The 26,145-nt window shown below is 38.4% G+C and overlaps 4 protein-coding genes and 1 pseudogene across 10 annotated transcripts; 2 read left to right on the top strand and 3 right to left on the bottom strand.

The window, feature by feature from the left end:
* Window positions 1-278: 278 nt before the first annotated feature.
* LOC122024311 (G-box-binding factor 1-like) lies at window positions 279-4,281 on the bottom strand. 5 transcript variants are annotated; one of them, XM_042582914.1, is made up of 11 exons: window positions 3,886-4,281; window positions 3,677-3,769; window positions 3,414-3,568; window positions 3,284-3,341; window positions 2,968-3,016; window positions 2,659-2,885; window positions 2,488-2,565; window positions 1,228-1,353; window positions 984-1,116; window positions 440-555; window positions 279-364 (listed from the first exon to the last, which is right to left on the bottom strand). In XM_042582914.1, the coding sequence occupies exons 1-9, from the start codon at window positions 4,264-4,266 to the stop codon at window positions 1,039-1,041; spliced, it is 1,245 nt and encodes a 414-aa protein (XP_042438848.1). In that variant the 5' UTR covers window positions 4,267-4,281; the 3' UTR covers window positions 279-364; window positions 440-555; window positions 984-1,038. The 5 variants fall into 5 exon arrangements, with proteins under 5 accessions (XP_042438848.1, XP_042438849.1, XP_042438847.1 ...); XM_042582915.1 differs by having other exon boundaries at window positions 917-1,116; XM_042582913.1 differs by having other exon boundaries at window positions 760-1,116.
* Window positions 4,282-4,328: 47 nt separating this feature from the next.
* On the top strand, window positions 4,329-5,598 carry LOC122022926 (annotated as a pseudogene).
* A 6,224-nt stretch (window positions 5,599-11,822) lies between these two features.
* Window positions 11,823-16,476, bottom strand: LOC122022927. Its single transcript, XM_042581032.1, has 3 exons — window positions 16,469-16,476; window positions 15,787-16,135; window positions 11,823-12,176 (listed from the first exon to the last, which is right to left on the bottom strand). The coding sequence occupies exons 1-3, from the start codon at window positions 16,474-16,476 to the stop codon at window positions 12,015-12,017; spliced, it is 519 nt and encodes a 172-aa protein (XP_042436966.1). The 3' UTR covers window positions 11,823-12,014.
* Window positions 16,431-25,809, top strand: LOC122022303 (switch 2-like). Of its 3 annotated transcripts, none has more exons than XM_042580263.1 (10): window positions 16,431-16,882; window positions 19,016-19,122; window positions 19,670-20,159; window positions 20,248-20,495; window positions 20,706-20,832; window positions 20,995-21,270; window positions 21,372-21,618; window positions 23,321-23,740; window positions 23,840-23,895; window positions 23,990-25,809. In XM_042580263.1, the coding sequence occupies exons 1-8, from the start codon at window positions 16,475-16,477 to the stop codon at window positions 23,638-23,640; spliced, it is 2,223 nt and encodes a 740-aa protein (XP_042436197.1). In that variant the 5' UTR covers window positions 16,431-16,474; the 3' UTR covers window positions 23,641-23,740; window positions 23,840-23,895; window positions 23,990-25,809. The 3 variants fall into 3 exon arrangements, with proteins under 3 accessions (XP_042436197.1, XP_042436196.1, XP_042436198.1); XM_042580262.1 differs by having other exon boundaries at window positions 16,432-16,882; window positions 19,241-20,159; XM_042580264.1 differs by having other exon boundaries at window positions 16,745-16,882; window positions 18,999-19,122; window positions 19,241-20,159.
* On the bottom strand, window positions 23,897-25,311 carry LOC122022305 (ADP,ATP carrier protein-like). The gene is made up of 3 exons (XM_042580265.1): window positions 24,889-25,311; window positions 24,421-24,792; window positions 23,897-24,342 (listed from the first exon to the last, which is right to left on the bottom strand). The coding sequence occupies exons 1-3, from the start codon at window positions 25,309-25,311 to the stop codon at window positions 24,061-24,063; spliced, it is 1,077 nt and encodes a 358-aa protein (XP_042436199.1). The 3' UTR covers window positions 23,897-24,060.
* Window positions 25,810-26,145: the final 336 nt, after the last annotated feature.

A 26,145-nucleotide genomic window follows, 5' to 3' on the forward strand; every position in this document is an offset into this window, starting at 1 on the left:
CATAATCAAGGTGTAATGCATTTTGTTTTGACTCTAATCTTGCATAAGTGAACTAAACGTATCAAAACACCTGCAATGTAAGGAGTCTATCACTTTTGATGGTATAGTTTTCCTAGTTAAGTGTTTGGAAGGTCCTAAACTTGAATATATTTATAATAAGCTCAGGTTTTATATATGTTTATGGAACAATTAGTTGCTAATATACAAAGACTTGATCACTGCTGAGATTTAGTCTTTTCACTTCATCATCACATATTTGTTTCTCCTTATCTGTTTTCTTCCTTTAGGTCACTGTAAAGAGCTCCTGATATAAGACTTCATCTTCTCTTGTATTGTAGTGCATATGGAGCTCCTGATGAATCATCTGCTTGGCATTTACCAGAAAAAAGTTTATATAAGCAATGCTGCTACATTAGCTTTATCTTGTATTTTTATTTACCTTTTTGAAGTTCCAACTTGATAGCCATTAGGAAGATATGGCTGTGGAACCAAAAGATGAGCCCTAACTTCCATCCTTTCAAAGTAGACATCAGTAATTCTATAGCTGAGTCAGGTCTGATGCAAAAAGATAAATAAAGATGAGTCAGCATCCATTCTCTTTTCAAGACAAACTGACATCAAAGTGCGCGCGCGCACAGAGCCACACTGCATGAACAGATAGTGCAAAACCATCAACCATATTTGATTTTGATTCACTGAGAATTATATTTCAACAGTTATTTTACACAAGATTAAAGTAGAGTTAGGATTCTAACGCACATTTCCCACTGATTTTTCAAGCGGAAAGCACACTAAATTACTCCACACATCAGGTAAAACAGCTTGGCACAAGAAGCTGCAATTCTCTTGTGGTAAAAAAGTAAAAGTGTTTAACTTGAATTTCTAAAATATGTAGCCAGCTATGGGAAAGAAAGACCTTCTCAATGAACAAAAAAAAGTATCACAGGCGGAACGCCAGTGAATTGGACGTAGAACAAAGTTACCAAGAAGCCCCATTAGACCGTCTAGAACTTGATTAGGTTTTGGAAAATGTTAACTTCATGAGTCTCCTGATTGGTTTACACCAATGCTGAGCTCAGACAAAAGCTCTGCTCCTTGAGTATGTTTTAGATCCTCCTGTTCCAAGAAATATAAGTGCACAGTTATCAGAAGGAGATGCATACACTCTCCAGCAGAATATCAACTGTGACACCCTCCAATATAATACAAATAAGAAAAGAAACTAACCGTCAATGTTCTGTTCTCGGTTTCCATTTCCTCACACAGCTTCTTGAGATTTTGAAGTTCTAATCTGAGGGCAGTGTTCTCGTTGTTCAAGTCATTCACTTTCCTTGCCAATTCTTCGCATTCTTGCTGATACAACATGAAGGACAAAAGGTAATTTCAATTTGGTTGTCTAGATATTATGCAGTGAAACTTTTCCAGCTCAAAGTGAATCATAAGATTAAGATCAGCAAAACAAGTGTACAAAGTGTACGTGTTTTTATTCACTAAAAGAGGAAAGTCTAACAACTATTTAAATAATGAAATCCTAAAAGCTGTAAATTTGAGATTATGACATTCATCTGATAGGTGACTTTGAGATCATCGGAAAATTGTAAGCAATATCCTGCTGTAAATGATGCTTCGGAGTAGCTCATAAGGCCAGTAATTGTTGCATAATCTAATATTTCTTTTCTCTTCTCGCTCAACTCTCTCAACTTTAGACATTTGATGGTCATTTTTGAACATGGAGTTTTTATCATTTCATAAATAAAGATTCCACCTCAATGTTCCCTAGTTTTTTTTTTCTCATAGTAACTTTGCACATGCATTTCAAGATCCTAATGTTGGGTGCAACGCTATATGTATTATTTCTTTAATGTTTTATATACTGTTACTTCTTAACACTTGCAAAGAATGGTTCACCATGCATATAGGATAGAGAAAATCAAAAATAAAATGGAATAGCATCAACTGAAAATAAACTATCTTGGACATTTAGGGGACTCTTTTATAAAAGTGAAAATACCAAATGGCATGCCTACCAGGTAACATAGTTGACTGCAACATCATAGTTGTACTCTATAAAAACAGACCAAATGAACAACACCTGAACGGGTAATATTTAAAACTAGATGCTTGGAGATGGGAAATTAATTCATGATTTAGGCATATTGGTCATTTGTATATTAAACAATTTTCATGCATTGCACTTTCAAGTCTAATTATGCACATGACATTTCAATTAATTCAACATGTTATTTTTCAAATATATACAGTTGAGCATATAGTTCATTTTTCTGTTTAAGCAAGTCAACTCCACAAAATTTCATTCATCTTTAGCACAAATTTAAGAGAGATATACAACAGGCTACAGAAGTTTTGGTAACTCTGACAATATGGATAACTGATAAGGTGAAGAGAACGAACAAGAAAAGAGAAAACTGATAACTGTTTCATCGCCTTAATGAAACAAAGAACACACTTCAATAATCTAAATAATACCTGCTTCCTCATCCTTGATCTTCTAGCTGATTCCCTGTTAGATTGTTTTCGTTTTTCTCTCCTCAGTTCACGTTCATCCTGAAAAAGATATTAATAAAAACGTAGTTTAAAAAAAAAAGAAAAAAGAAATATAGTTCATGGTTCCTCATGCATGCCCTTTACACATCCTACCATTATGGTTCCTGAATTTGCCCCATTAGACCTAGCATACATGGGGACAGATCCAGAAAGGGAAGAACTCAACAAATCCATTTCAATATTATTTTGAGAACCAGACAGTGCTGCTCTTCCTGGGGCAGAGACTGGAAGTTTTTTGGCAGTTCGCACTCTTCCACTATAAGAAGATTGAGCATTAGCACCACTATATTCATCATTGCTGAGGGACTGAAAGGTTCCACCTGAGCAAATTCAGTAGGAATGACTATGACCAAAAAGTTTCAAATTGACAGAGATTAACCATTTTTCATATAGCAGATTTACCTTTTGGAACTACAGTTTCATGACTTCTCTTTCTATTCGAGAAATGCTCCTGAATAACCAAGAGAACTTTGCATTAACTGAAATTGAAAATATATTCTTGTTTTTTTATCAGACAAGGAGCCTGAACTGTAACAGTATCAATTGGTCCCAAGATAACATTTTCAACAATGCAAAAGTAGAAATGGCATAAACAAACGTCACAAAGATATAGCCCCATCATTTTCACAAGGCTTCCAAAGAGTTGCAAATAGCAGGAAGAATTGTGACAAGTCTCCAAACAAAAACAGAGAAGCAAGGGTATATTTCCCATGCATACCTTTGGTTGCCCATCGTCTCCTACGGTATCAGATGACCCCTCTGTTTCAGTATGATCGCTGCAGAAAAACAATATCAACAGAAAGGTCAACAAAAATCAACAGTCCATCGTCCCAGTCCGCAAAGCTAACCTCTGCGAGGCATCCTCCCCGACACTGGAGGTTCCTCTATCATTATTCTCTCGTTTGCCTAGAGATTCCCCTCCAGAAACATCCTTGCTCACTGGACGCTGGTCCTTCTGCTCCGAGGGTCTCCCTTCAGTTTCAGTCGTCCAATAAGCCATGCCCTAGAAAATCACCCACTCCGAATATTATTCGACCCCAAATCGTAGCTAACTGACGCTGCATTAAAAAATTTAAACAAAGAACAAAAGGGATTCCTCGAATATTTCTACCGCGTTCATCTGAGGAGGCTGAGCATAAAATCCTCCGTGCGGGTAGAACGAAGCGTAAGGGATCGGGCTTCCGAAGGGTGGCGGCATCACTTGCTAGGATATTCCATTGCCAAAAATAACCCGCAGATATTAAAAAAAAGGGTTACATGATGCAATTTTTAACACTGATGCAAACTTTTTCCGACACCGCCAAGAGGGATTCCACAAACCTGAGGTCCCCAGACCACCGGCTGCGCCGCGGCGACCGGCGAAGGCGAATAGAAGGCCTGGGCCATAACGGCCGGGACTCCGTGTCCGTATAAGGACTGCATGGGGTGGACCGCAGTCAACGGCGTCGGTGGCAGTTCTGGTGGGCCCTTGGAGGGGGCTTCCGGCGACAATTTTGCGGTGGCTGCCTTCTCCTTGTGGGAACCCATCCGATTCCGCCCCAAGTGGAGGCAGCGGCGTAGGACACGAGACGACGAGGTGGAGAGGCCGAGAATGAGATGGCAAGCGGAAACGGATCGACTCGGCCACGGCCGAGATCTGAGCGCTAGGGTTTTTTTACCAGCACGGATTGGACCATATCCGACGCGGCGCAAAGCAGCCATACACCCCCGCAGATATCTCACGCGAAGATGGTACGTGCCAAATTTTAATTGGAACAATAGGCATGGGACCCAGAATCCGTCTCGGCTATCTCGAGGTGGAACCCGCAAGCGACCTGGGTGTGGGTAGATGAAGAATTTCTTTAAGAAAACTAGATCAGGAACGGCGAGTGATGAGTTGGCAGCACGTGATAGGCTGGATCGTTAAAAAGTTAAACGGGCTTAATAGGCTGTAACCCTTGTTTCCATTCACTTTATTCAGGCCCAATGTTAGCCCACTTAGACTACAGATAAAACGAAGGGGTCGAGAAAGAAAAGGGACGAAGTGGTTTAAAAGCAACCGATGGATCTGCAAACATAGTCAGCGGCAGACGTGCTCCGGGAGGCAGTGGAGGTTTCGCGAGCCGCCCCACGCACCTTCGCCTCCCTCGCTCTTGCTGTCATCTTCCCTCTCTCCTTCTCTGTCCTTGCTCAATCCCTCTTCACCCAACCCCTCTTACTCCACCTCCGCCACAAGCCCTCCGCCCCCGCCGCCGATTGAATCCTCCTCAACCTCTTCGTCTACCTCCTCTTCTTCTTTACCTTCTCCCTTCCCTCCACCGCCGCCATCGTTTTCACCGTCGCCTCCCTCTATGCTGCCAAGCCCGTCTCCTTCGCCTCCTCCCTCGCTGCCGTCCGCCCCATCATCCCCCGCCTCTTCCGCACCTTCCTGTGGTCCGCCCTGCTCATGTTCCTCTACATCCTCGCTCACGTCCTCGTCCTCGTCCTCCTCCCTCTTCTCCTTCTTTTCCCTTCCTCCCCCCTCGTTGTCTTCCTCATCGCCCTCGCCCTCCTCGCCTTCCTCGCTGCCTACGTATACATCTCCGCGCTGTGGCGCCTCGCCAGCGTCGTCTCCGTCCTTGAGCCCCTCTGCGGCCTAGCGGACATTGCCAAGAGCCGCTACCTCCTCCGTGGCCGCGTCCGCTCGGCTGCTGCTCTCGTCCTAGCCTACACAACCGCCTGCTGTCTGGTCTTAACTATCTTCCGCGCCGTCGTTGTCAAGGACCCCCGCGAGGAGGAGGGCAGCCTCGGCGCCACCAGCGTCGTCGCCAAGGCGTCCCCCTTGTGGCCGTGCTTGTTGTTGTGAACCTCGTCAGCCGTCTCGTGCAGAGCGTCTTCTACCATGTCTGCAAGAGTTACCGTCACCAGCAGATCGACAAGGGTGCGGTATATGATAACTTGGGCGAGTACGTGCCGCTCAAAAGCTCAATCCAAACAGAAAACCTATGAAATCCAGATGAGCTTCTACAGCATGTTCTTCTTCTTCCAGCACTAGATTTCTTTCCTGTTCGTGAACTTGCCTAGTTATTCCTATTCAGAATGCCCATATAACAGTGATTCTTGGTTGGTCTGAATCACGACCGGCTCAAGTCGATTTGGAAAAAAAAAAAATTCTCATCCTTTTTCATTCAATAAACTTAGGACTGAAAATAATTTTTTATATAAAATTTAATTTTCTCACTAGTGGAGATACAAATTATCTAATAAAATAATATGTATAATTAAAAATAAATTTAAAATGTAAAAAAAAAAATCCGTTTGTGATATATATATATATATATATATATATAGACACACGTTTGAATTATAATGAGATTTATGCGAAATCCAAAACTTTGATAAAAAAAATGAGATCATACATATTTTTAATCATATAATCCTATTCTTTTCCATTCTCGTTTATATATATATATATATATAAATAAATAAAAGATCATGTAAATCTATTATCGTTATTTTTTCCCACTCTCTTAAAAAAAATTATGAGATCATAAATATTTTTAATCATATTGTCCTATTCTTTTTCATTCTCTTTTATATATATATATATATATATAAAATATAATGTGACCCTAATTTTATATATATAAAATATAATGTGACCCTAATTTTTATAGAATACGATCCTATAAATCTTTTATCCTTATTTTTTCACTCTCTTAAAAAAATATATAAAAATATATTTAATATATTAAAAATAATGAGTCCCAATAAAAATTAAGACCCTAGGCATAGACCTTAATAGCCTATGTCTAAACTGGTATGTCTAAATTCTGATTAATATGTTCACTCAACAATTCAATGTGGCATTCATTCGACTGTTACTTCTTTCACTTTTCTTTCAATCGGAAGGGAAACTTGCAATGATAATGGAATAAATAAGTAGAAGGGAAGGATGGATCTATTGTTGCTACTTGTTGTTGTAGGAAATTATATACGACAACAAGTAAAATGATCTATGACAATGGGAGGGGCTCGTCGCTACGGATGTCGATGGCCGCGCAATGATGACGAATGAGACGATAACCCTCGACCCCAAGGTCCTGTCAACCTGTTTGTCTGTCCCACTTCCAAGAGGTAAATAACAGTAATTGGGTGGTAGGACTGAATGTTTCCACCCAGAATATAAGAGTGTTATTCCTTGCCAGCATTATCATTATGAATCAAACTCACTATCTGGTATTAATACTATCGACCCATTTGCTACAACAGCTGAACCCGTGGGCCACAATGATGGCGAATAAGGCCGTTGGGGGAAGAAGCCACGAGAAAGAAGAAAGCATAGTTTGTTTTTTAATTGCACTTTAAAAAAAAGTCTAAGAAGTTTGAAAATTACAACTACACCCTTTTTATTTTAGGTTCGAAAAAAATGATCCCCTTGCTCGATCTCGGTCCGAGATTATGCACATTGCCATCAACTACGGTATCACCATGGCCAGTGCTATGAAAAAACAAAAAAAAAAAAAAAAAAAAAGTAGCCAAAAGATGTGTTTAGGCAGCAAATACCACAAAGCATCCACAAACGCATGCAACGAGGGTTTGAAATATTTTCTTAAAGTTCCTGGGGTCCTACTGAGTTTGAGCCATGCGACACCGTTTCTCCTATTGGGCCTCTAACTTTGGATTTGTAGGCGGCTATTAGTTGACTTCTATTTGTGTGTTTAAATTTACTTAGATGTAAAAATTTATATAGAACTAGACTAGTACACCTCCAAAAACTAGTAGATCTAAGACTTTGGACACTTGGATCACCCAAAAAAAAAAAGACAAGAATGGTGCTCTAACCAGACTGCAAAGAATAGATTTGAGCCCCTTCAACTGAGATGTTGAAGATGGGTTCAACGTCACAATTGGATCTTTTATGAGTGCAAAAATAATCTCACTCGTAGTGACCGACCTCTCGTAATGTTATTAACGATGTAGTAATTCTTTGGGTCATCCTATAAAGGAAATAGACTTGACCACCATAGTTTAGAATCAAGGATTCTATAATTTAAAATTATAGTTCAACGGTTTGAAAAATATCAATTCTTGACATTTCATTATCATTATGGTTCATGGCTTGCAGTATAGAATTACTGGTTACAGTTCGATTCGTAATCTAGATTTACATTATTAGAACTAACATTCACAAATAATATTAAAAATATTTTAAAATTTAATTCATATTCTTTTAAAATTAAACATATTAATTGAGATATATTATGAGCGCTGTATACAAAAATGATTAACATATTTATGTTAATGGAGTTTGAGGAATAACAATTAATTAATTATAACTATTAATAAAAAATACTTAAATAATGTTACTCATTCAAACAAAATATTTTAAACGTTTGAAATGGTTGACAAGGTAAAAAAAAATTAAAAAAAATTGATCAGCCGATTCACAATTAAAATTGGGTAATTGGTGGAGAGTAGAAAATCTCAGATCGGATCCTCTGGACCAAACTTCCTTGGACCACCTTGGACCACAAAAAAGCGTATAAAAGGTTCTCACATGCACAGAGAAACCTCTCTCACGACAGAAACCTCAGAGTTGGCAGCGAGTTGCCCTAACTCTCACGATCCTATCCGCCAACGATGAAAACTCCACCGCGATCCTCCACCTCCGCTATCCGCCTACGAGTTAAACTCCACTACAATCCCCACCTCCTCTCTCACGCAGAAGATGAAAACCTCGCTGTGCCCTAACTCCACCCTGGACTAGATTTCCGCGTGCACGCGGAAATGTAGTTGCGCAGAAACGTCCCCAAACGCATAGGAACGCGCCCACGAGTTTCGACCTCCGACGCCCAACCCTGCCCTCGACCGACGACGACCCACGCTCTACCGCCGTTAGGGCTAATTTCAACTGTTGGTTCTAGCAAGTTTGAGTTTTCCTTTAATTCATTCCTATTTAAAAGTTTGAGTTCCATATTTACAACAGCATAAGGACCTTTCCAATTGATTTGTTTCCAATATCTTTTTAAAATTATATTTTTGTTGAATTTGTTTCATTTGTAAGTTGCTAACTGAGTTTAAGAATTTGTATAATTTAGATTTGCTACCAAATGTGACATTGAAGCCTTTGTCTAATGATTTTTGGATCCTCCTTCAATCACAATGCTAGTGCTTATTGTAAAACCTTTAGAAAAACCTCTATGTATTGCTTTATTTGTTCATTGACAATCAAACAAATACTTTGGCTCTTCATCAGACAATTTCATTTCAAAGTCCAATTATTTTTCTTGGTAGAGGATGATTTAAATAAAAGTAATTTAGTCATGAGATAGCTTAAATCACTAAGTTTATGTTTTACTTATTGCTTATTAACAAAATGAGATAAGTTATGTGGTACTTATGACATATTTTCGGTTTTTGAATTTATTTAGCAAATAATCTATGAACATTAAAAAAATATTTGAATCTAAGTAATTCTCGTTTGATTAATAGGTTGGTATTTCATGGCATCGTCAAGTTACAGCTCCATCGACAATACGAAATTTGAAAATGTACCATGCAAGGACTGCGGACAAAGAATATTGGTATGTGTTTCTAGATCGACCAAAAATCTCAGAAGGAGGTATTATCATGTGGGCAACATGGCTGGCAAAAGTGGGTGGTAGCCGATACTTTGTCTGATGAAGACAACAGTGGAAGGTTAGGAAGAATAGAGTCAAGGTTAGGAAGTGAACCTATTGCTTCTCGTGGACATAATCTAGGAAAATCAAATGTACCATCAGCGGTCTGAATATTAGTTGATACGGTGCATGATAGTAGGGTCGGATAGCTGACATGGTTATAAGTCAAGTCCACGTGGTGGTCAGAAGTCAAGCTCACGTGGCGATCAGAAGTCAAGCCTACGTGGAAGTCAAAAGTCCAGCCTACATGGAGGTCAAGAGTCTGGCTTACATGGGGTCCAAGGTCCAGGTTACAGGATAGTCCCGGTCGGGCATAAGTGGCATACAGGAGTTAGGCCCACATGGCGAGTAGGAACGCGGAAGGTAGGACATACAGGTCGGGATAGGCGGATTAAGGCTTATAGGTGGAGATTTACAGGACGAGATTCGCAGAACAGGATACGCGGACCAAAGGCGCAGAACAAGATACGTGGACCAAAGGCGTATAGATTGGGATATGCGGACTAAGGCTTACAAGTCGGGATTTACAGGACGAGATTCGCAGAACAAGATACGTGGACCAAAGGCGTACAGATTGGGATATGCGGACTAAGGCTTACAGGTCGGGATAGGCGGATTAAGGCTTACAGGTTGGGATTTACAGGACAAGATTCACAGAACAGGATACGCGGACCAAAGGCGTACAAATTGGGATATGCGGACTAAGGCTTACAGGTCAGGATTTATAGAACGAGATTCACAAAACAGGATACGTGGACCAAAGACGTACAGGTTGGGATATGCAGACTAAAGCTTACAGGTCGAGATTTATAGGATAGGATAGGACAGGAGGACTAAGGCTTTCAGTTTAAGGTAAGCGGCCTAAGGCTTACACACACGGATCAAGGCGTACAGGTCAGGACAAGAGGACTAAGGCTTACAGGTCAGGACAGGAGGACTATGACTTACATGTCAGGGCTTATAAGATACAGTTCCAGACTTACAGGATAAAATACAGAGCAGGGTTGTGCGTACGGAATGAGACTTAAAGAATGATAAGTGAAGGCCTTGACTAGCAGGGTGGCAAGCGCATGTTTGGATTTATCGGGATCTATCGAGTGGCAAATGGAGGGTTGAACATACAGATCTGGACTTATGGGGCGACAAACACGAGCCAGGGAATTCGCCAGGAAACGCAGGACTATGCCCACAAGTCAAAATCTACGGGTATAAGGATCCAATCCAGGGTTAACAAATCGAGGCAGGCGCACACTACACGACAATCGAGTCAGAGAATCGTAACAACCTGTCAAAGAATAATCATCGCATGTCAGGGAATATGCTAACGGTTTAGAACTCATTACACATTGATCCCTCCTTAAGCCTATAAGAAGATGTCATGTGTCATTTACTGCCAGACAAATCCTGACACCTAACATTCTCTGACACTCGCCAGACTCCAGAAGTACCCACTGCCATATAAAAAAGGAGGCTTTATCTCTATGCAAGTACGCTCACTCGTCTTTTCGTACTCATCTTTTACTTTTTATCCTTTCACTGTGCTTATGGGAAAAAAGTACCTGACTTGAGCATCGGAGGGCCTGACACAGGGACTTTTTCCCTGGTTCTTGGTCTCTAACGTGAGGGCGATTTGTCTGAGTGTGTGCAGAGCCCTCGCCTCATCATTCCCGTCATCACCGTCCGTCATCCACCCGTGAGAACCTTTCCAAGAGGTACCAGGTCAATCAGACGTCTCAACGATTTTTCGTCAACACCAGCGCCAGCGCAGCCAGCCTTTGTCCGACTCAGCTTCTGGACGGGATCATTAGTTATAGTGAAACTGTCTCTTTTGGCCATATACCTTATTACTTTGTTAGTTCAGGTGGTTAATTAGTGTTGTTGGTGTTGTGAAACATGTTATATAATGGATGTTATGATAGGATAGTTAGTTTTTTTTTGTTAAGATGGATGTTGTGGAACATATTATATAATGGTTTGAAAATTTTGTAATGATTTATTCTATGTTATTCTTCTTTCAGGACTTAGTTCTCATCTCTGATACTTCTCCACTCAAGCAAGAATGTGAAATTATATTGAAAGGAATGCTTGCTATGCTAACAAATTTGAGGTGTCGATGAGGTTGGTCATGTGTCTCTTTTGTTCTTCTTTATGAATTTATTAAGTTTCTTTAGTGTGTTATAGCTCCTTTTGACTTCTATTATTTTGCCTAGTGTGTTCTTGTTAAAGTCTTAGGATGAGATATACTTTTTTATTTAAAAAAGTTTGATCTTTATTTTCCTAGTTGATTGTGACATGGTTTTGAAATTTCTGAATCGTGTTTTCACCAAACAGTTTGACAACTATAATTTGGTGGATTGGAATTTGACTACAAGTATCGTGCTACAAGTGATCTTAAATGACATGCAAGCTTAAACTATACCAAAGATATCCCAATGGTGTAGTCGAGTTGTTTTATTACCTTAGACATGCACTCTAAGGCATTTACAGGAGCAAGACGTGTTCAACAAGTATTACAACTACCACTTTACTCATTATTATACTCGATAAAGATAGCTTTTTGTGACAATGAAAGTTGTATTTCAAGAAATGTATATCATTGTATTACAACTAAGTATGTATTTCAAGAAATGTATATCATTGTATTACTCTTTATATAACTCTTTGTATCACTCTTTGAATCATCAACCAGGAGCAAGATAATTAACAACATTTTTCAAACAGACAACATTTTCCAGTCTTCAGAAACTAACAATATTTTTCAAACAAATAGTAAACACATCTCCATTGCCAAAAGAGGGATGCAACAATTTAGAAAGTTATGTAAGAGTTTTCAGAAAATTTGTGAAAGCTTAAAATGTTAAACAGATAGTTCAATCTCAGCGTTGTCTTCCTTTTTCGGTGTGGATCTATAGAAACAAGCATGAGGACCAGTTGGGCAAAAGTCAAAATGACTTCCAAAGTATTTGGAACCTGTCAAGAAAGGAAATCATATCAATAGATTAACTAGCACAAGTGTACATATAAATAGACATAAACAAATACGAGATCGTTGATGTCTAAGGGGAGGAAGCTGCAGGAGGTGGTCCAGCAAACTGCACAAATAGGAATTGCACCTATAACAGTAAACAACTGTAAAATATTAATGAATTCAGTTTGGGAACAAAGAATTTACATGTAGTTCAACAAAGAATAAATTCAGTTTGGGAACTCCATAAATACACTGCTTCATTTCAGCAAGAGTCAAACCAGTAATGACACATCCAGTTTGTCCAGAACTTAGGATTCGTCCACCAACTTAGGGAATGAGACAAGTTGTTCATATACATCAATTTAAAAGTTTGGTAACCAAAACATGACAATATCATCCCCCTAAACTACCATTGTTCAATCTAATCAAAACAAACCACACTGTTCCAATATATCGTAACCATTACAACCATCTTTGCAGGGGTAGAAAGAATAACAGGGCATGGTAGTGCAATTGCTCCAATTTTTGGAATAAGGACATTTTTATACAATACAATAATGCCACATTGAAATTTTAACAACATTTTGAAAAAAAATTGTAAAAAGGACAAAAAGGATATTTGACTGGAAAGGGAACTAGTTGCCACAAAGATTATCAAATTTTCAATTGGATATGGTTCAACCCAACTAGATATTTAACTATCAGACCAAACTAATTATACTTCTAAGGTGTATATATACCTGAGAAAATTGTGATGTCAATAATGGTGGAAATTGAGTCTGAGTCATATTGAAACTACCAACAGAGCTGCCAATTGTTGGCACAGAATTTATAGGCTAAAACAAAAAAAATAAAATACAATCTTAGATGGTTATAACATAAATTATCTAACATAAGTAAAACAAATACCAACTTGATGATTGATCCGGTTACATTGTACGCTGACCACACTGGAAATAGTTTGATCTACACCATGTGTTATAAAAAAAATAGAATGATTTAACTTATTCAAATTTAACAACAAATAATACCAAATAAACAAAATTTGAGAAGTTATGGAATAGAAATCATTACAATTTGATTTGTTTTCCTCGCTGCTTTTCTTTTCCTTGAAATCTTCTTTAACCCACCTTTCAACCTTTTACCTGATACCATTTTTTTCTTCATTTTAATCCCTTTCACTCCAGTAGAGTTCCCTTCACCATAATCAATTTCCCAGGATGCTTGGCTCACATTTGATTGTTGGACATTTGATTCCTTATCTTGTAACTTATCATCCACCATCTTACGCAAGCTCAACATAGCATCTTTAACAAACATGTAAGTGTCATCTCTTTCTGCTGCCTTGGTAACCAATTGAACATTCAACCCACACAACTCTTTGTAATGCATGTTTTGAAGTACTTTTCGATCCAAACTAGTATTGTTGGCCATTGAATCATTAACTCCAAAATATCCAATTTTTGCTTTTCTTGTCCATCTTTTCAATACATAATCACTTGGGATTCTTATGATATTTTTCCACGTAAATATTTTCAGAATATGAGAACACAAAATTCCAGTAAATTCATATTTTCTACAGCTACACTCAATTTTTTCACACTTCTTATCAAGTGTAACAATATGATGGTTTTTCTTTTTGTGAGGAGTAACTTTATATTTTGTAAATGTATCAACATCCTCACAAATTTCTAGATTAGAATCATGAGATAAGCACCACTCCTGTTGAAAACACTTGTATACTTTAAGAGTATAAATTTCACTAGCATGCTTCAAAATCTCAATTGGAAATATTAAATATGGAACAGTTGTATTTGATTTGAAATCAGCTTTTAATTCCTCGTATCGACGATTATCAAGGAGTCTTTGGAAGTGACTGAAGAAGTCTAAAAATTTGTGTTTATAAGTGACATACTTTTTCACAATACTATTCATGCTCTCATTTCTTTGGGTTGTAGTCATATCTGCACAAAACATTTATCGTCCATATACTAAAGCCCATTTTTCCTTGATGTTATACATGTGCCTCAACCAATCATTGTCTTCAAGTGCATACTTGTCTAACATCATGTTCCATGCTGAAATAAAAGCTTCCTCTTAATCAAAATCATATATATATGAGGCAAAATCTTTAACAAAGTCTCTAAACTTAGAAAAAACTCCACTTAAATGTATGACAACATTTTGATAGATATGCCAAATGCACAAATAATGATGTATTTAAGGCTATTTAAAAGCTAACGCCTTTGCCATTACTGCATCCTGATATGTAAAAATAGTAGTTGGTTTTTTCTCACCCATAGCTCTAGTTAATGTATCAAATACCCACTCAAAAGTTAAACTGGTTTCATCATATAAGAAAGTGACACCTAAAAGTATGGATTGTTTATGATGATTAACACCTACAAACAATGCAATTGGTCGACCTTCATTGTTCTTTCTGTAGGTTGTGTCAAAGCAAACAACATCTCCAAAATTAACATAATCAGCTCTCATCTTAGCATCAGACCAAAAAATATTAGTAATCAAATTATCTTTATCAACTTGGATAGCATAAAAAAAATTAGGATTATCAAACTGTATTTTATGCAGATATTCCAATACACCCCCTGTATCCCCAACTCTCATATTTATTGTTCTTTTAGATCGCAAGTAGTTTTTATAATCCTCAGGAATAAATCCTAAATTCTCCCTCCCACCTACTTACCTCACCATAAGATCATGAGATGCTTTTGGGGGGATTCCCACATCACTTGTCATCTCAATCTGTATCGTTGCAGAAGAAGAAATATTCCTATGGTTTCTATAGAGGTGCGTTTTGCTTGGACTTGAGAGATAATGATTATGCTCTTTAACAAATTGCACCACAGTAAACTTGTTTTTTTTTCGATTACAAATCTTCATTTTAGCCTCACAACCAAATCTTGTTTCATCATGACTTGCTTTGACACAAAGATCTTATTTGTCTTTTCCTTTTTTCCTTGCGCACAACAATAAAAAACTCTATCAAGTAATTTACTCGATTTATCCTTATGGATTCTACCTCTCCTTACGTCAACCCCAACCTTTTTAGCATATCTCAAATAAAATTGATATGCATCTTCTTCTGTTTCAAATTCCAATCCCATTTATGGTATATCTAAATCTGTTTCAATGTTCAAACCTATACAATCAAACAAACAAAGCAAGATGGCTAAAAAAGGGAAATTTGATATAATGAAGCTCAATACAATCCCAATATGATTCTTATTACCTTCATCAATAACATCAAAGCCACCTTCCTGACTATCTTTATTTCCTTCAAAATTCAAACGACGACAACTTGTAGATTCACCCTCCTGATAATTACTGTAGGTCCAACTTCTCTTTAGTTATCAAATACTCCAGATCCTACCAAGAATAGTAATTAACTAAGAACCACAATTCCCCGATAAATACAAAATCCATTCATAAAGTGCTTAGACAACTATAATTAAGAGTCTGCTCTATTTATGTAGTAATAATTTATGATTAAATACATCAAGTACTCAACAAATAAGTAACGAACAGAATAGAACTGAGACAAACTGAAAACTCTAGAAATTAGTACTCAACAAAGAAGGAAACTAGCACCTGCGAGTTGCAAAGCACGCAGCACGCGGATCCTCTGGAAACTCCGAGCAGCACAGGAAGGTCCGATGCCTGCGGGAGGCTGTTGGGGATGATGGAGGCTGTCGGGGATGATGGAGGGGTTAGGGCTCTGAAAGTTGAGGGCGCAACGAGGTTTTCATCTTCTGCGTGAGAGGGGAGGTGGGGATCGCGGTGGAGTTTAACTCGCAGGCGGATCGCGGAGGTGGAGGATCGCCGGTGGAGTTTTCGTCGTCGACGGATAGGATCGCGAGGGTTAGAGCAACTCGTTGTCCACTCTGGGGTTTCTATCGTGAGAGGGGTTTCTGTGTGCACATGATGTGCACGTGAGAATCTTTTATATGCTTTTTTGTGGTCTAAGATGATTAAGAAAATTTGATCCAGAGGATCCGGACTGAAAAAAGAAGCACCGTTGTAATTTACAACGGAGGCTCTTTTAAAATTATCTTATATAATCTAAAACGGAGATAAATAATTCTAACTTTGCTCAATATAGTGGCTCTAGCTTTACTCAATATAATTACCCTTTGTATATGGGTCGTAATTATCAATTGTGTCAGCACAAAGATATTTTGAATAATAGATATACTTTTTGGTAAATTTTAAAGTGTCATATGCTCAATTTATAAATTGGGTGAAATCGCATGATTAGGAAAGAATAGGCAACGAGACCATGTCGCTGAACCGCTTAAAGGAAACCCTCCGACCCTGCTCCAACTCCCCTTCCTCCGCCACTGCCACCGACACAGCCGGAGCCGCCCTCGCTTCCTCCTCGTCCGCCTCCTCTTGGGAATCTCCGTCCGAAGCCCCTCCTTCGAGGAAGCCACCCAAATCCTCCCTCTCGCAGCAACTGCAACGCCTCGATGCGCAGTCTCTCTCCGAGGGCTTCCAATTCCGTCCACCAAAACCACCCTTTGAAGAAGAGAAACCAGCGGCGGAGGATGAGGAGGAGAGTGGAGGCGTTCCAGTCACCGTCAGATTGCCGCGTGATGCGCTCCTTTCGCAGTCTGCCTCCTTTGAGGCTCGAGGGCCCTACGAACCTTTGGTTCTCTCCTCTCCCGGAGAAACTCATGTTGTTCAGGTAGCTCTCTCTTTTTTCTCTTTCAAATGAGGAATTTTCTCTTTCAAATGAGGAACGGTTTGGTATTGAAACGTAGTCTTTGATTAACGGCAGCAAAGTGAAATCTTGATTCATCACTTTTTGGACTTATGAGGATTTCGCTATAAATTTGAGGTGTTATCCTATTGTTCGAAAAGAGAGACTAGGATGATATCCAAACAGGATAGTAGAGAGACAAAATATGTTTCCATCCTCTCATTAATTGTTACCTTTATCATCTTTGACTGTATTTTCCACATTACGGCCAAAACAATCTACTCATTTTTTGACGAATTCAAGAAAAAATGGAACAAATAAAAAAGTGATATCATAGAAGATGAAACTTCACCTGATTTAGTCACCCTTCTCTTGCGATCAAAGAACCTTTAAGTGAGTCCTAATGCTTAATTCTAGAAGAGTCACTTGATCACTTGCCTTAGACTTAAATTGAGAACAAAATGAAAGATCTAGAGGTAATGTCGACTTTAGCACTACAAGAGAACAATTGTAGCCCCATCTTGTTTACGTCCTACATGCTAATCTTAGTCTGGACTCATAGGAGAAAAATTCTTTGCACTGGCATATGCACATGAACATAGAGGAACTTGTTAAACTAAATAAGCATGATATATTTTTCACCAACTAACAAATTTGTTTGTAAAAATTCTATAGACATATTTAATATGAGTTTTGATTTGTAGTTGTGTATAGATATAAAGCTTGTTGACATATGTATTTGATTTCTTTGTTTAGTTTAGCATCCAATTGAGGGTTACAAAAAGCATATATGAATTGCACATAATGATGTATAAGATAAATTACATTGTGTGATCATAATCTTGCATGCATAAACCACTAGCACATCATAAATACTTCTCTAAGAGACTACTTGCACACTGTGAGAACATTTGATTTTGACGCATTCATTTGATTTACTAACCAACTTAAGCATTAGTATAGTTTTCAGCATAGAGGATTTGCTACCTTAGAGGCATTTGCATCTCTGACTAGTGTCTTCCAACACTTTTGCAATCTCAATGCTCTGAAGTTTGAGGTTATAGTTGATATGTAGAGAATGCTTCTTGATTTAGTAACTTACAATGATGTTTTATATAATTAAAGGGATGACCTAACATTATGAAGATGAGGTAAATGCTTCAGATTTTCAAAAGCAATCATACTTCAACTCTTGAAGAGTTGAGTTCTATTTGTTGGAGTTGAATGTTGAAATAAAAACTTTAAAGGTAGGTTCACTTGAAAGGAAATATAGGAGGGAAAGAGTAGCCTAATGCATGAAGCTCCCTCCCGTCAATGCAGGGTCTCGGGAAGAGTCTATTATACATAGCTTTGCCCTGCTTTGCAAGAGATTGTTTCCGAGACTCGAATTCGTGACCTCTAGGTCATACGCCAACAACTTTACCATTGCATCAAGGCTCCAAAAGATAAGAGGGAAAGTGACACAAAAATGTACATGAGTGATGAAGCTTCATTTATAATTTTGTGATTTTTTCCCTCTCCCTGCCCCATGTAACTTATTTCCACTTAGTCTGTATGTGAATTCTATAAAATAGGCCACTATTCCATAGTCTTATCCATTCAATCAATATCTTTCTTTTTTTAATGTTTTCTCTTTTATTTTGTAGGATTGTTGCCCTATGAGATCTCTGTGACTATCATATTGACAATATTATCTGCTAATTACAATTTGCTAGCTTGATTTCTTTTGTCTCCATCTTCCAATCACTTTTCACTCCATTTGTTGGTTTGTCTCTTCTCGTTGCCCAGTATAAAGTTTAGATTTTGCTATATCAATAAATCTGCCGTCCTCAATTGTGAATGCTTTGATGTTATGTCCAGTCTCTGCCATGCTCATAAAAAATCTCTGTGGATCTATCGCCCCATCTAATACAAAGTTCTAGGTGCATAGTCTTTGTCAATCTTGCAAATTTTGATAACAATTGTTACCATTCAGGATGTTCTAGTGCCACATGATCAACAACTGTTCAACATATGATGACATGTGAATCACTGCACATTCAAATTAGCCATATTTATAAGTGATATGCATACGGATGGTATCTCTGATAACAATTTCTAGATTCCTTTTTTCTGTAGGTTCCTGCATCAATCAATTGTAGGCTCCTAGCACATCAAAGTGATGGCATTAGATTTTTGTACAATTTGTACAAAAGCAATCATGGTGGTGTACTTGGAGATGACATGTAATCCTTTTTTCCTTTTGTTTTATGCAATATTGATTTTTTTACTCTTCCTACATGCCCAAGTTCCATTAATCAGCTAAGAATTTAGTTGCTGAGTAATAATGCCATTTTAATTTAGGGGGCTGGGGAAAACCATCCAGGTTATAGCTTTTCTTGCAGCTGTAACTGGTAAAGACAATGAGCACAGAGCTGATAAGGTGTATCATGCTGTGGAAAAAGGCCCTATATTAATCATCTGTCCCACTTCAATTATTCAGAACTGGGAAAATGAGTTATCTGAATGGGGAGATTTCAGTGTTTCAGTTTATCATGGACCAAATAGAGAGTTAATTCTTGAGAAGCTTAAAACTCATGGTACTGAGATACTTGTAACTAGCTTTGACACTTTCAGAATTCATGATAAGATTTTATGTGAAGTCCCATGGAATATTGTTATTGTTGATGAAGCGCATAAGCTGAAAAATGAAAAATCACGATTATATAGGGCATGCTTAGGAATAAAAACAAGAAAAAGATTTGGTCTAACTGGAACTATAATGCAAAACAGGATATTGGAGCTTTTTAATCTGTTTGATTGGGTTGCACCTGGGTGCTTAGGAACATGGGAACACTTTCGTGATTTCTATGATGAGCCTTTAAAACATGGTCAGAGGTTAAGTGCTCCTGAAAGATACATTCACATTGCTGATGAACGGAAGAAACATCTTGTCGCTGTTCTGCGTAAGTACTTGTTAAGAAGGACTAAAGAGGAGACAATAGGACATTTAATGTTAGGGAAAGAAGATAATGTTGTCTTCTGTGCAATGAGTGACTTGCAAAAGCGAGTTTATAAGAGGATGCTGGAACAACCTGATGTCCAATCTTTAATAAACAAGGATCTGCCTTGTAGCTGTGGCAGTCCTTTAACTCAGGTTGAATGCTGTGAGAAGACAGTCCCAGACGGCATCATGTGGTCTTATTTGCATAGAGAGAATCCTGAAGGCTGTGATTCTTGCCCTTTCTGCCTAGTTCTTCCCTGCCTTATCAAGCTACAGCAGGTACCCCTTGAACATTTTAGTATCTTCATATTTGATTGCCTTTTTTATTTGAACAATGAATTTTAAACTGTTAAATATGATTCTTCAGATAAGCAACCATTTGGAGTTGATAAAGCCTAATCCCAAGGATGATCTTGAGAAGCAAAAGAAGGATGCAGAATTAGCATCTGTTATCTTTGGTGCTGATGTTGACTTAGTTGGTGGCAATGCTCAGAATGAAAATTTCATGGGGCTTAGTGATGTTGAACATTGTGGAAAAATGCGAGCATTGGAAAAGCTATTATTTTCTTGGATTACAAAGGGTGACAAGATTCTACTTTTTAGCTATTCTGTCAGGTAGCAACACTCCAAGAGGAAAAAACAAATTGGCCCTTGATTTTTTTATTTTTTATGTTTCAGTTCCTTCTGTTTCTTCATTGTCTCATTCAAATACATTCAGTGAAGATGGAACAGTCTAAAATCCACAAAGTGAATTTGTCACACTGTATAATTGCAAACTGTCATGGTTTTGGTTTTATTTGCGACTGATGTTTATGTTAAAAGCAGGATGCTGGACATACTGGAGAAGTTTCTCATAAGAAAAGGATATTGCTTTTCCAGGCTAGATGGTTCAACTCCAATGAGCTTAAGACAGTCACTTGTTGATGAATTTAATAAAAGTCCTAGTAAACAGGTAATTCTCAATTAGATCTTTAAGTGAGCATGCCTGTCAAAATGTTTTTAGTCAAAATAATTAATAATGTACATATTCTCTCTTCCCAAGCTACAAACAGTTTGGGAGGGAAGCTACTGGCTTATTTTCAGAAAAAAAAAAAACTTACAGATATTCTGATAGGTATTTCTGATATCTACTCGGGCTGGAGGTTTAGGTCTGAATCTGGTCAGTGCTAACCGTGTGGTTATTTTTGATCCCAACTGGAATCCTGCACAAGACTTGCAGGCTCAGGACAGATCATTTCGTTATGGTCAGAAGCGGCATGTTACAGTTTGCCGTCTTCTTGCTGCTGGTTCCCTTGAAGAGCTTGTCTATTCTCGCCAAATTTATAAACAGCAGCTTTCAAACATTGCTGTCTCTGGGAAGATGGAAAAACGTTACTTCCAAGGTGTCCAGGTATTGTTCTGATATGATTTTATTTAAAACCAGTTTGGTTTGACAGATCAAGAATCAATAGTTTCTCAACTTGATTGTATTGTCTTCCACTTATTCTCTAGGATTGCAAAGAATTCCAGGGCGAGTTATTTGGAATCTGCAACCTCTTCCATGATCTCTCTGATAAGCTTTTCACGAGTGAGATAATTGAAATGCATGAGAAAGGAGGTCAACACTTCGATACTCAGAACAAACCACTTCTTCAAGAAATTGATGACTATGTTCCTCCAACAAGTGAAATACTATCTCATGACACATTGAATGATGGTGCAACAGTCTTTGAAAACACAAGGAAGCTTCAGGACCTAGGTAAGATTATATCATACTACTATTGCTCCTAAGCAATTTAGCCATTCTGAAGAAAAACTTTTGAAGTGTCAATCCTCCCATTGAAGATTTGAGTAAGCATTTACTGAAGTATTGCATGTGGTCACATTCTAAGAGCATGCTTCTCCTTCTAAACTTAAGAGAGTGATAATTTCTTTGTTTTCTCAGGTACATTGTATTGTGCATTTCTGAATGCAAGATCTATTAACAGACAAGAATTAGAAAACTAGGCATTGCCATTATGTTCCTTGGAGGTGCAATAATAGAATAGTTAATATCCTAAGAGAAAAAACTAGGCAAGAGTTGGCATTAACAAGATTTTTAAGGTGCTCAAGATTAACATGGAATTGGAAATATCAAATTAGTTTAATCTTGCTATCTTTTGAGTCTTTACTTGGTGTACTTGCAGCTCCACTAGGCCAGTTCCTTTTCCTTTGTCAATATTCTGTAAAATTTTGCCTTATGTCTGCAATTAGTGTTTTTGGTCCATATATATGCCCTGGCATTTGTTGACAAAAACACAATTCATGTAATATGAATGCATTGCAATAATGATTATCTCAAAAGTTCACACGAACTTTTCACATCTATTAAAAGGGCAACATAACAAAACAAGGTCAACTGATTTAGTGTATGCTTGTATGAAACAATCCCAATTTATGTGCAGTTAAGCATTCTTTCATTTGTTTTTCATAAAAAGCTCAACTTATACTAGAAAAACTCATTACAGAAAATATGATGCAACTAGACATGAATCTATTAAGGTTCTGCTTGGGTACTATTTCATTGTCCCTACGTGAAGATCTTCTAAATCCATTTGCTTGTGTTTACTAGAATTCATTGTGTAATCTCTCTTGAGACTGAAAAAGATAAGTTTTCTTATCTGTTTAAGATTCCTCAAAATGAACCAGGTTGATTAGGAAACAAAAATATTCCATCTGTTTTTCTGTTGACCTCCTAGTTTAAAGTTTCGGTGTGGGTATTGTTCACTTTCCAGATCAGTATTGATGTGATGTACTGAAACATGTATATTAGGGCTTACCGGCTTAGAGAAAAGGATGGGAACAGGATTTTTGAGATGAGGCAGGAGATTTATAAATCGTTTGGATGATTGCCTTTCTTCTGCTCAATAATTGTTTGTTCTCTTTTTCTATATTCCTTGTGTTTGCCACTTGGTTACCTCATTCTATACCATGTGTTATTTGGCCTGGATTCCACTCGGTATCAACCCATGTTGCACCTGGGTTTGAGGTTAGGCTGATGAGTACAAATTGGATGGAACAGTTGCGAACCTTTCTAACTTATGAAAAACAGCATATGCATCCATCAATAATATTTTTTCCATTTTCAGCAAAGGTAATTTTATATGAGAACTTGGAAAAATTCATCTTGAGAATTTTTATCATCATCGAGTGTGTTACTCCCTAGTAGATGAGATCAACCAAATTGATTTTATACCTTCATTGAGAGCTTGCATGCGATAGTATAAAATGAGTTTTCCTGACTAGAAGATTGACCGCCAAAAGGTGAGGGACATATTATACACAACTATTTTTACGCATGCTATTGTGCATATGTTGTTAGAAGTTGCCATCTCTTCATGAAATTCAATTCAGTGTTAGTAAAAAATCTGTATGTATTTGCACAGGGTATGGCACAAAATATAAGTTATGTTTTTTCGCAGGCATAGTATATGCTCACCGTAACGAGGATATTGTAAACATGGGACCTGGGCTTTTGGGAAACAATTGTACCACAAGTACGAAGGAAGACTCTGCCGACACGACTTTACCAAAGACACAAGCTAATAACTCGAAAAGGATCCATAGGGTGGATGTCTCTGCTGAACAGTTCAAGAGGAATGAGTTTAGACACGTTGCTCACTACATGGGCATGGATTGCCTGGAATTCAGCAAGTGGATACTCTCTGCATCACCTTCAAAGAGGCTTGAAGTGTTAGAGAGTTTTAACAAGAAAAAGAAGCGCAGACAACTTGACTATTAAGCCGTGCAATTTGTCACCTGTACATAGCGCGTCAACATTACAAGAAGGAAATCAGATGTGATGAGCAAGGCAACGGATTTGATAAACCACATACCAAATGGTAAGCAGAAAGATGCATTGAAAACTCAATTTCTTCAAAAAAAAAAAAAAAACATTATTTGAGTGTTAGTCTTTTTGATGAGATTTTTTATTTTTGCAGGACTCCCTCATATCGCTTGTTTTGAGTTGTCAGGTTGTTGTTACCCGAAGAAACAAGTAAATATAAACACTGCAGCCTTATTGAAGCAATCATAGAATCTAGCCGTCTTACATGTCATTATTCAAAAATCTAACAATCTCACTTGATCAGGTACTTTGTCATCATCATCGAGCATTAGGCATTGAGAGGCTCTAGCAACATGGCTTAGCCACCGCCACCATCTAGTATTTCTTTCCGAAGACGATCACTTGGAGCTTATCGTAACCGGCTAGAACGCCGGCACTGGCCACTGCTCGGAGTATGTTTGCACCACCACCCTTGAAGAGGGACTTCGTTCCCTCATTCTTTACAATCTGTGAGTATGCATCGAAAGAGCTCCGGTACTTGACAGCCTCACCGGAAGTCATCATCATCCGTCGACGAACAGTGTCCATCGGGTAGGAAGAAAGACTAGCGCCGACAGTAACTCCCCATCCAAGAAAGAAACTCGCCAAGAAGTTATCCTTTAAATGCCAAACAACATCACTCGTTCAACACTTGATCATCTAACTAAAACATGAGCATGGCAAGCACTAACTGACCTGCAAGGAACCAACCAACAGAACCGGTTTCAAAGAGTCATAGAGACCGAAGTAGAGCCCTCGATAAACGATGATGCCGGCAATGGAGACACAGAAGCCACGGTACAGTCCAGCGACTCCATCAGACTGTATGGTTTTTCTGTAAACATCAATCAGGCCAGTGAACTGCCTCTCACCCCCCTTCTTGGTAGCCTTGGCATCGTTCGCCAACCGGGTCCTTGCATAATCCAACGAGTACACAAAGATTTGTGAGGTAGCACCGGCTGCACCCCCAGAAGCCAAATTGCCCGCGAACCATTTCCAGTATCCATCCCTATCCTTCTTGAAGTTGAACATCCGCTTGAAGTGGTCCTTGAAAGCAAAGTTCAGTGCCTGAGGTGGTGATCAGCAAAACAACAGTCAATGGCAATGACAACCACTTTAAAGGAAAGGAAAAGAAAGAAAAGGAGGAGGAGGAGAAGCTTCAACCTGGGTAGGGAAATATCGAATGACATTTACAGTGTTTCCTCGCCACAGTGCAAGAACACCTTCTTCTCTGGCAGTTCGAGAGAAGCAGTCTGCAATCCCCTTGTATGGCTCTGAGAGGCGGCCAGCTTTGATCAGCTCGTCTTGGTTCTGGACGAGGAGCTTCACGCGCTCAATTGGAGCAGCCGCGCTTTTGGAAATGGCAGCAGAGACTCCGCCCATTAGGAAATCTATAAGAAATCTGGAGTAACCTTTCTCCTCTGGAGCACAAGCAGAGGTCGGGGTAAAAGGCCTGAGATATGATCTCCCAACTGTGCTCTGCAAGTCATAAGCTCCGATGAGGTTGTAGATGCTGCTATTTCTGCCTGGTAAACCACCAGAACATGGTTTCTGTGTGATGGATCGACGGTGCAATTCATTTTCCATCTTCACCTGCTGTGCCGCACAAAACAGAGCAGCCGAATTGAACTGGCTGCAAAGATCTCGACTTGGCCAGAAACAGGAATTCGTTTACTAAATAGGCGAAGGAGAGATTGACGAAGCAGCCGCCTGCTTGCGCGATCGATGTGTGAATCAGACTGGAGGAAGGATGGACCAAGCAAGGAACTTGGAAGGTTGACCGTCAACCGAGGACTTGAACAATGAATTAACCATATTCCTGATCATTTTCCAGTAGATGAAGATGGAGGGATAGAGGAAGACGCAATCTTTGCAATAGATTATTGTTGATTGAAAAAAAAATGGTCTAGAATCTGTGCCACTTCATGATTTGGTTGACTCTTCCATTGGCTCCCATGATCTCCTCATTTCGAGGGAGGTGCATGTTAGTTTGGCGAGGTTTGACATTGTGGAAAACAAAAGCAGATACGGCAACATGTAAAACAAAACAGATGCATGCATGATGCAGCAGCCTTTCTTGGACCACATCTTCTGTGTTACGTGATCTGGCTGAAATCTGACGTGTCCATCTTGCTGAAATCTGACGTGTTCATCTTCTCGATGAATCAGATTATTTATTTAGTTATTAACTCATTTAATTTATTTATTAAAAATTTCGTCAAGTGAACTTTTTATCAAGTTGAGCTTGAGAGTTTTATTGAGCTCGAGTAGAAAGTTTATATAATATGAGCCTTGTATTGTTTTTTTATTTAACAAATAATTTAAGATTATAAAAATAAATAAATTGTTATATTTTTTATGTTTTTAAATAAAAATAAAAATATATTTATGATTAAATTTTACACAAATAAATTTATTTAT

This window comes from Zingiber officinale, chromosome 9B (genome assembly GCF_018446385.1).
Source record: "Zingiber officinale cultivar Zhangliang chromosome 9B, Zo_v1.1, whole genome shotgun sequence".
NCBI lineage: Eukaryota > Viridiplantae > Streptophyta > Magnoliopsida > Zingiberales > Zingiberaceae > Zingiber > Zingiber officinale.

Excerpts from the sequence above, each read along its gene's own strand:
- LOC122024311 (XM_042582914.1), bottom strand. The coding sequence starts at position 4,266 with ATGGCTGCTTTGCGCCGCGTCGGATATGGTCCAATCCGTGCTGGTAAA. Across the intron at positions 2,886-2,967 it reads TGAAACTGTAGTTCCAAAAG|GTGGAACCTTTCAGTCCCTC; the intron begins GTAAATCTGCTA and ends GAATTTGCTCAG. Across the intron at positions 2,566-2,658 it reads CAAATTCAGGAACCATAATG|GATGAACGTGAACTGAGGAG; the intron begins GTAGGATGTGTA and ends TATCTTTTTCAG.
- LOC122022303 (XM_042580262.1), top strand. The coding sequence starts at position 16,475 with ATGTCGCTGAACCGCTTAAAGGAAACCCTCCGACCCTGCTCCAACTCC. Across the intron at positions 20,160-20,247 it reads GCCTTATCAAGCTACAGCAG|ATAAGCAACCATTTGGAGTT; the intron begins GTACCCCTTGAA and ends ATGATTCTTCAG. Across the intron at positions 21,271-21,371 it reads GTTACTTCCAAGGTGTCCAG|GATTGCAAAGAATTCCAGGG; the intron begins GTATTGTTCTGA and ends CTTATTCTCTAG.
- LOC122022305 (XM_042580265.1), bottom strand. The coding sequence starts at position 25,311 with ATGGAAAATGAATTGCACCGTCGATCCATCACACAGAAACCATGTTCT. Across the intron at positions 24,793-24,888 it reads TTCGATATTTCCCTACCCAG|GCACTGAACTTTGCTTTCAA; the intron begins GTTGAAGCTTCT and ends TCACCACCTCAG. Across the intron at positions 24,343-24,420 it reads TGTTGGTTGGTTCCTTGCAG|GATAACTTCTTGGCGAGTTT; the intron begins GTCAGTTAGTGC and ends TGGCATTTAAAG.
- LOC122022927 (XM_042581032.1), bottom strand. Across the intron at positions 12,177-15,786 it reads GCGTGCTTTGCAACTCGCAG|GTTCCAAATACTTTGGAAGT; the intron begins GTGCTAGTTTCC and ends CTTTCTTGACAG.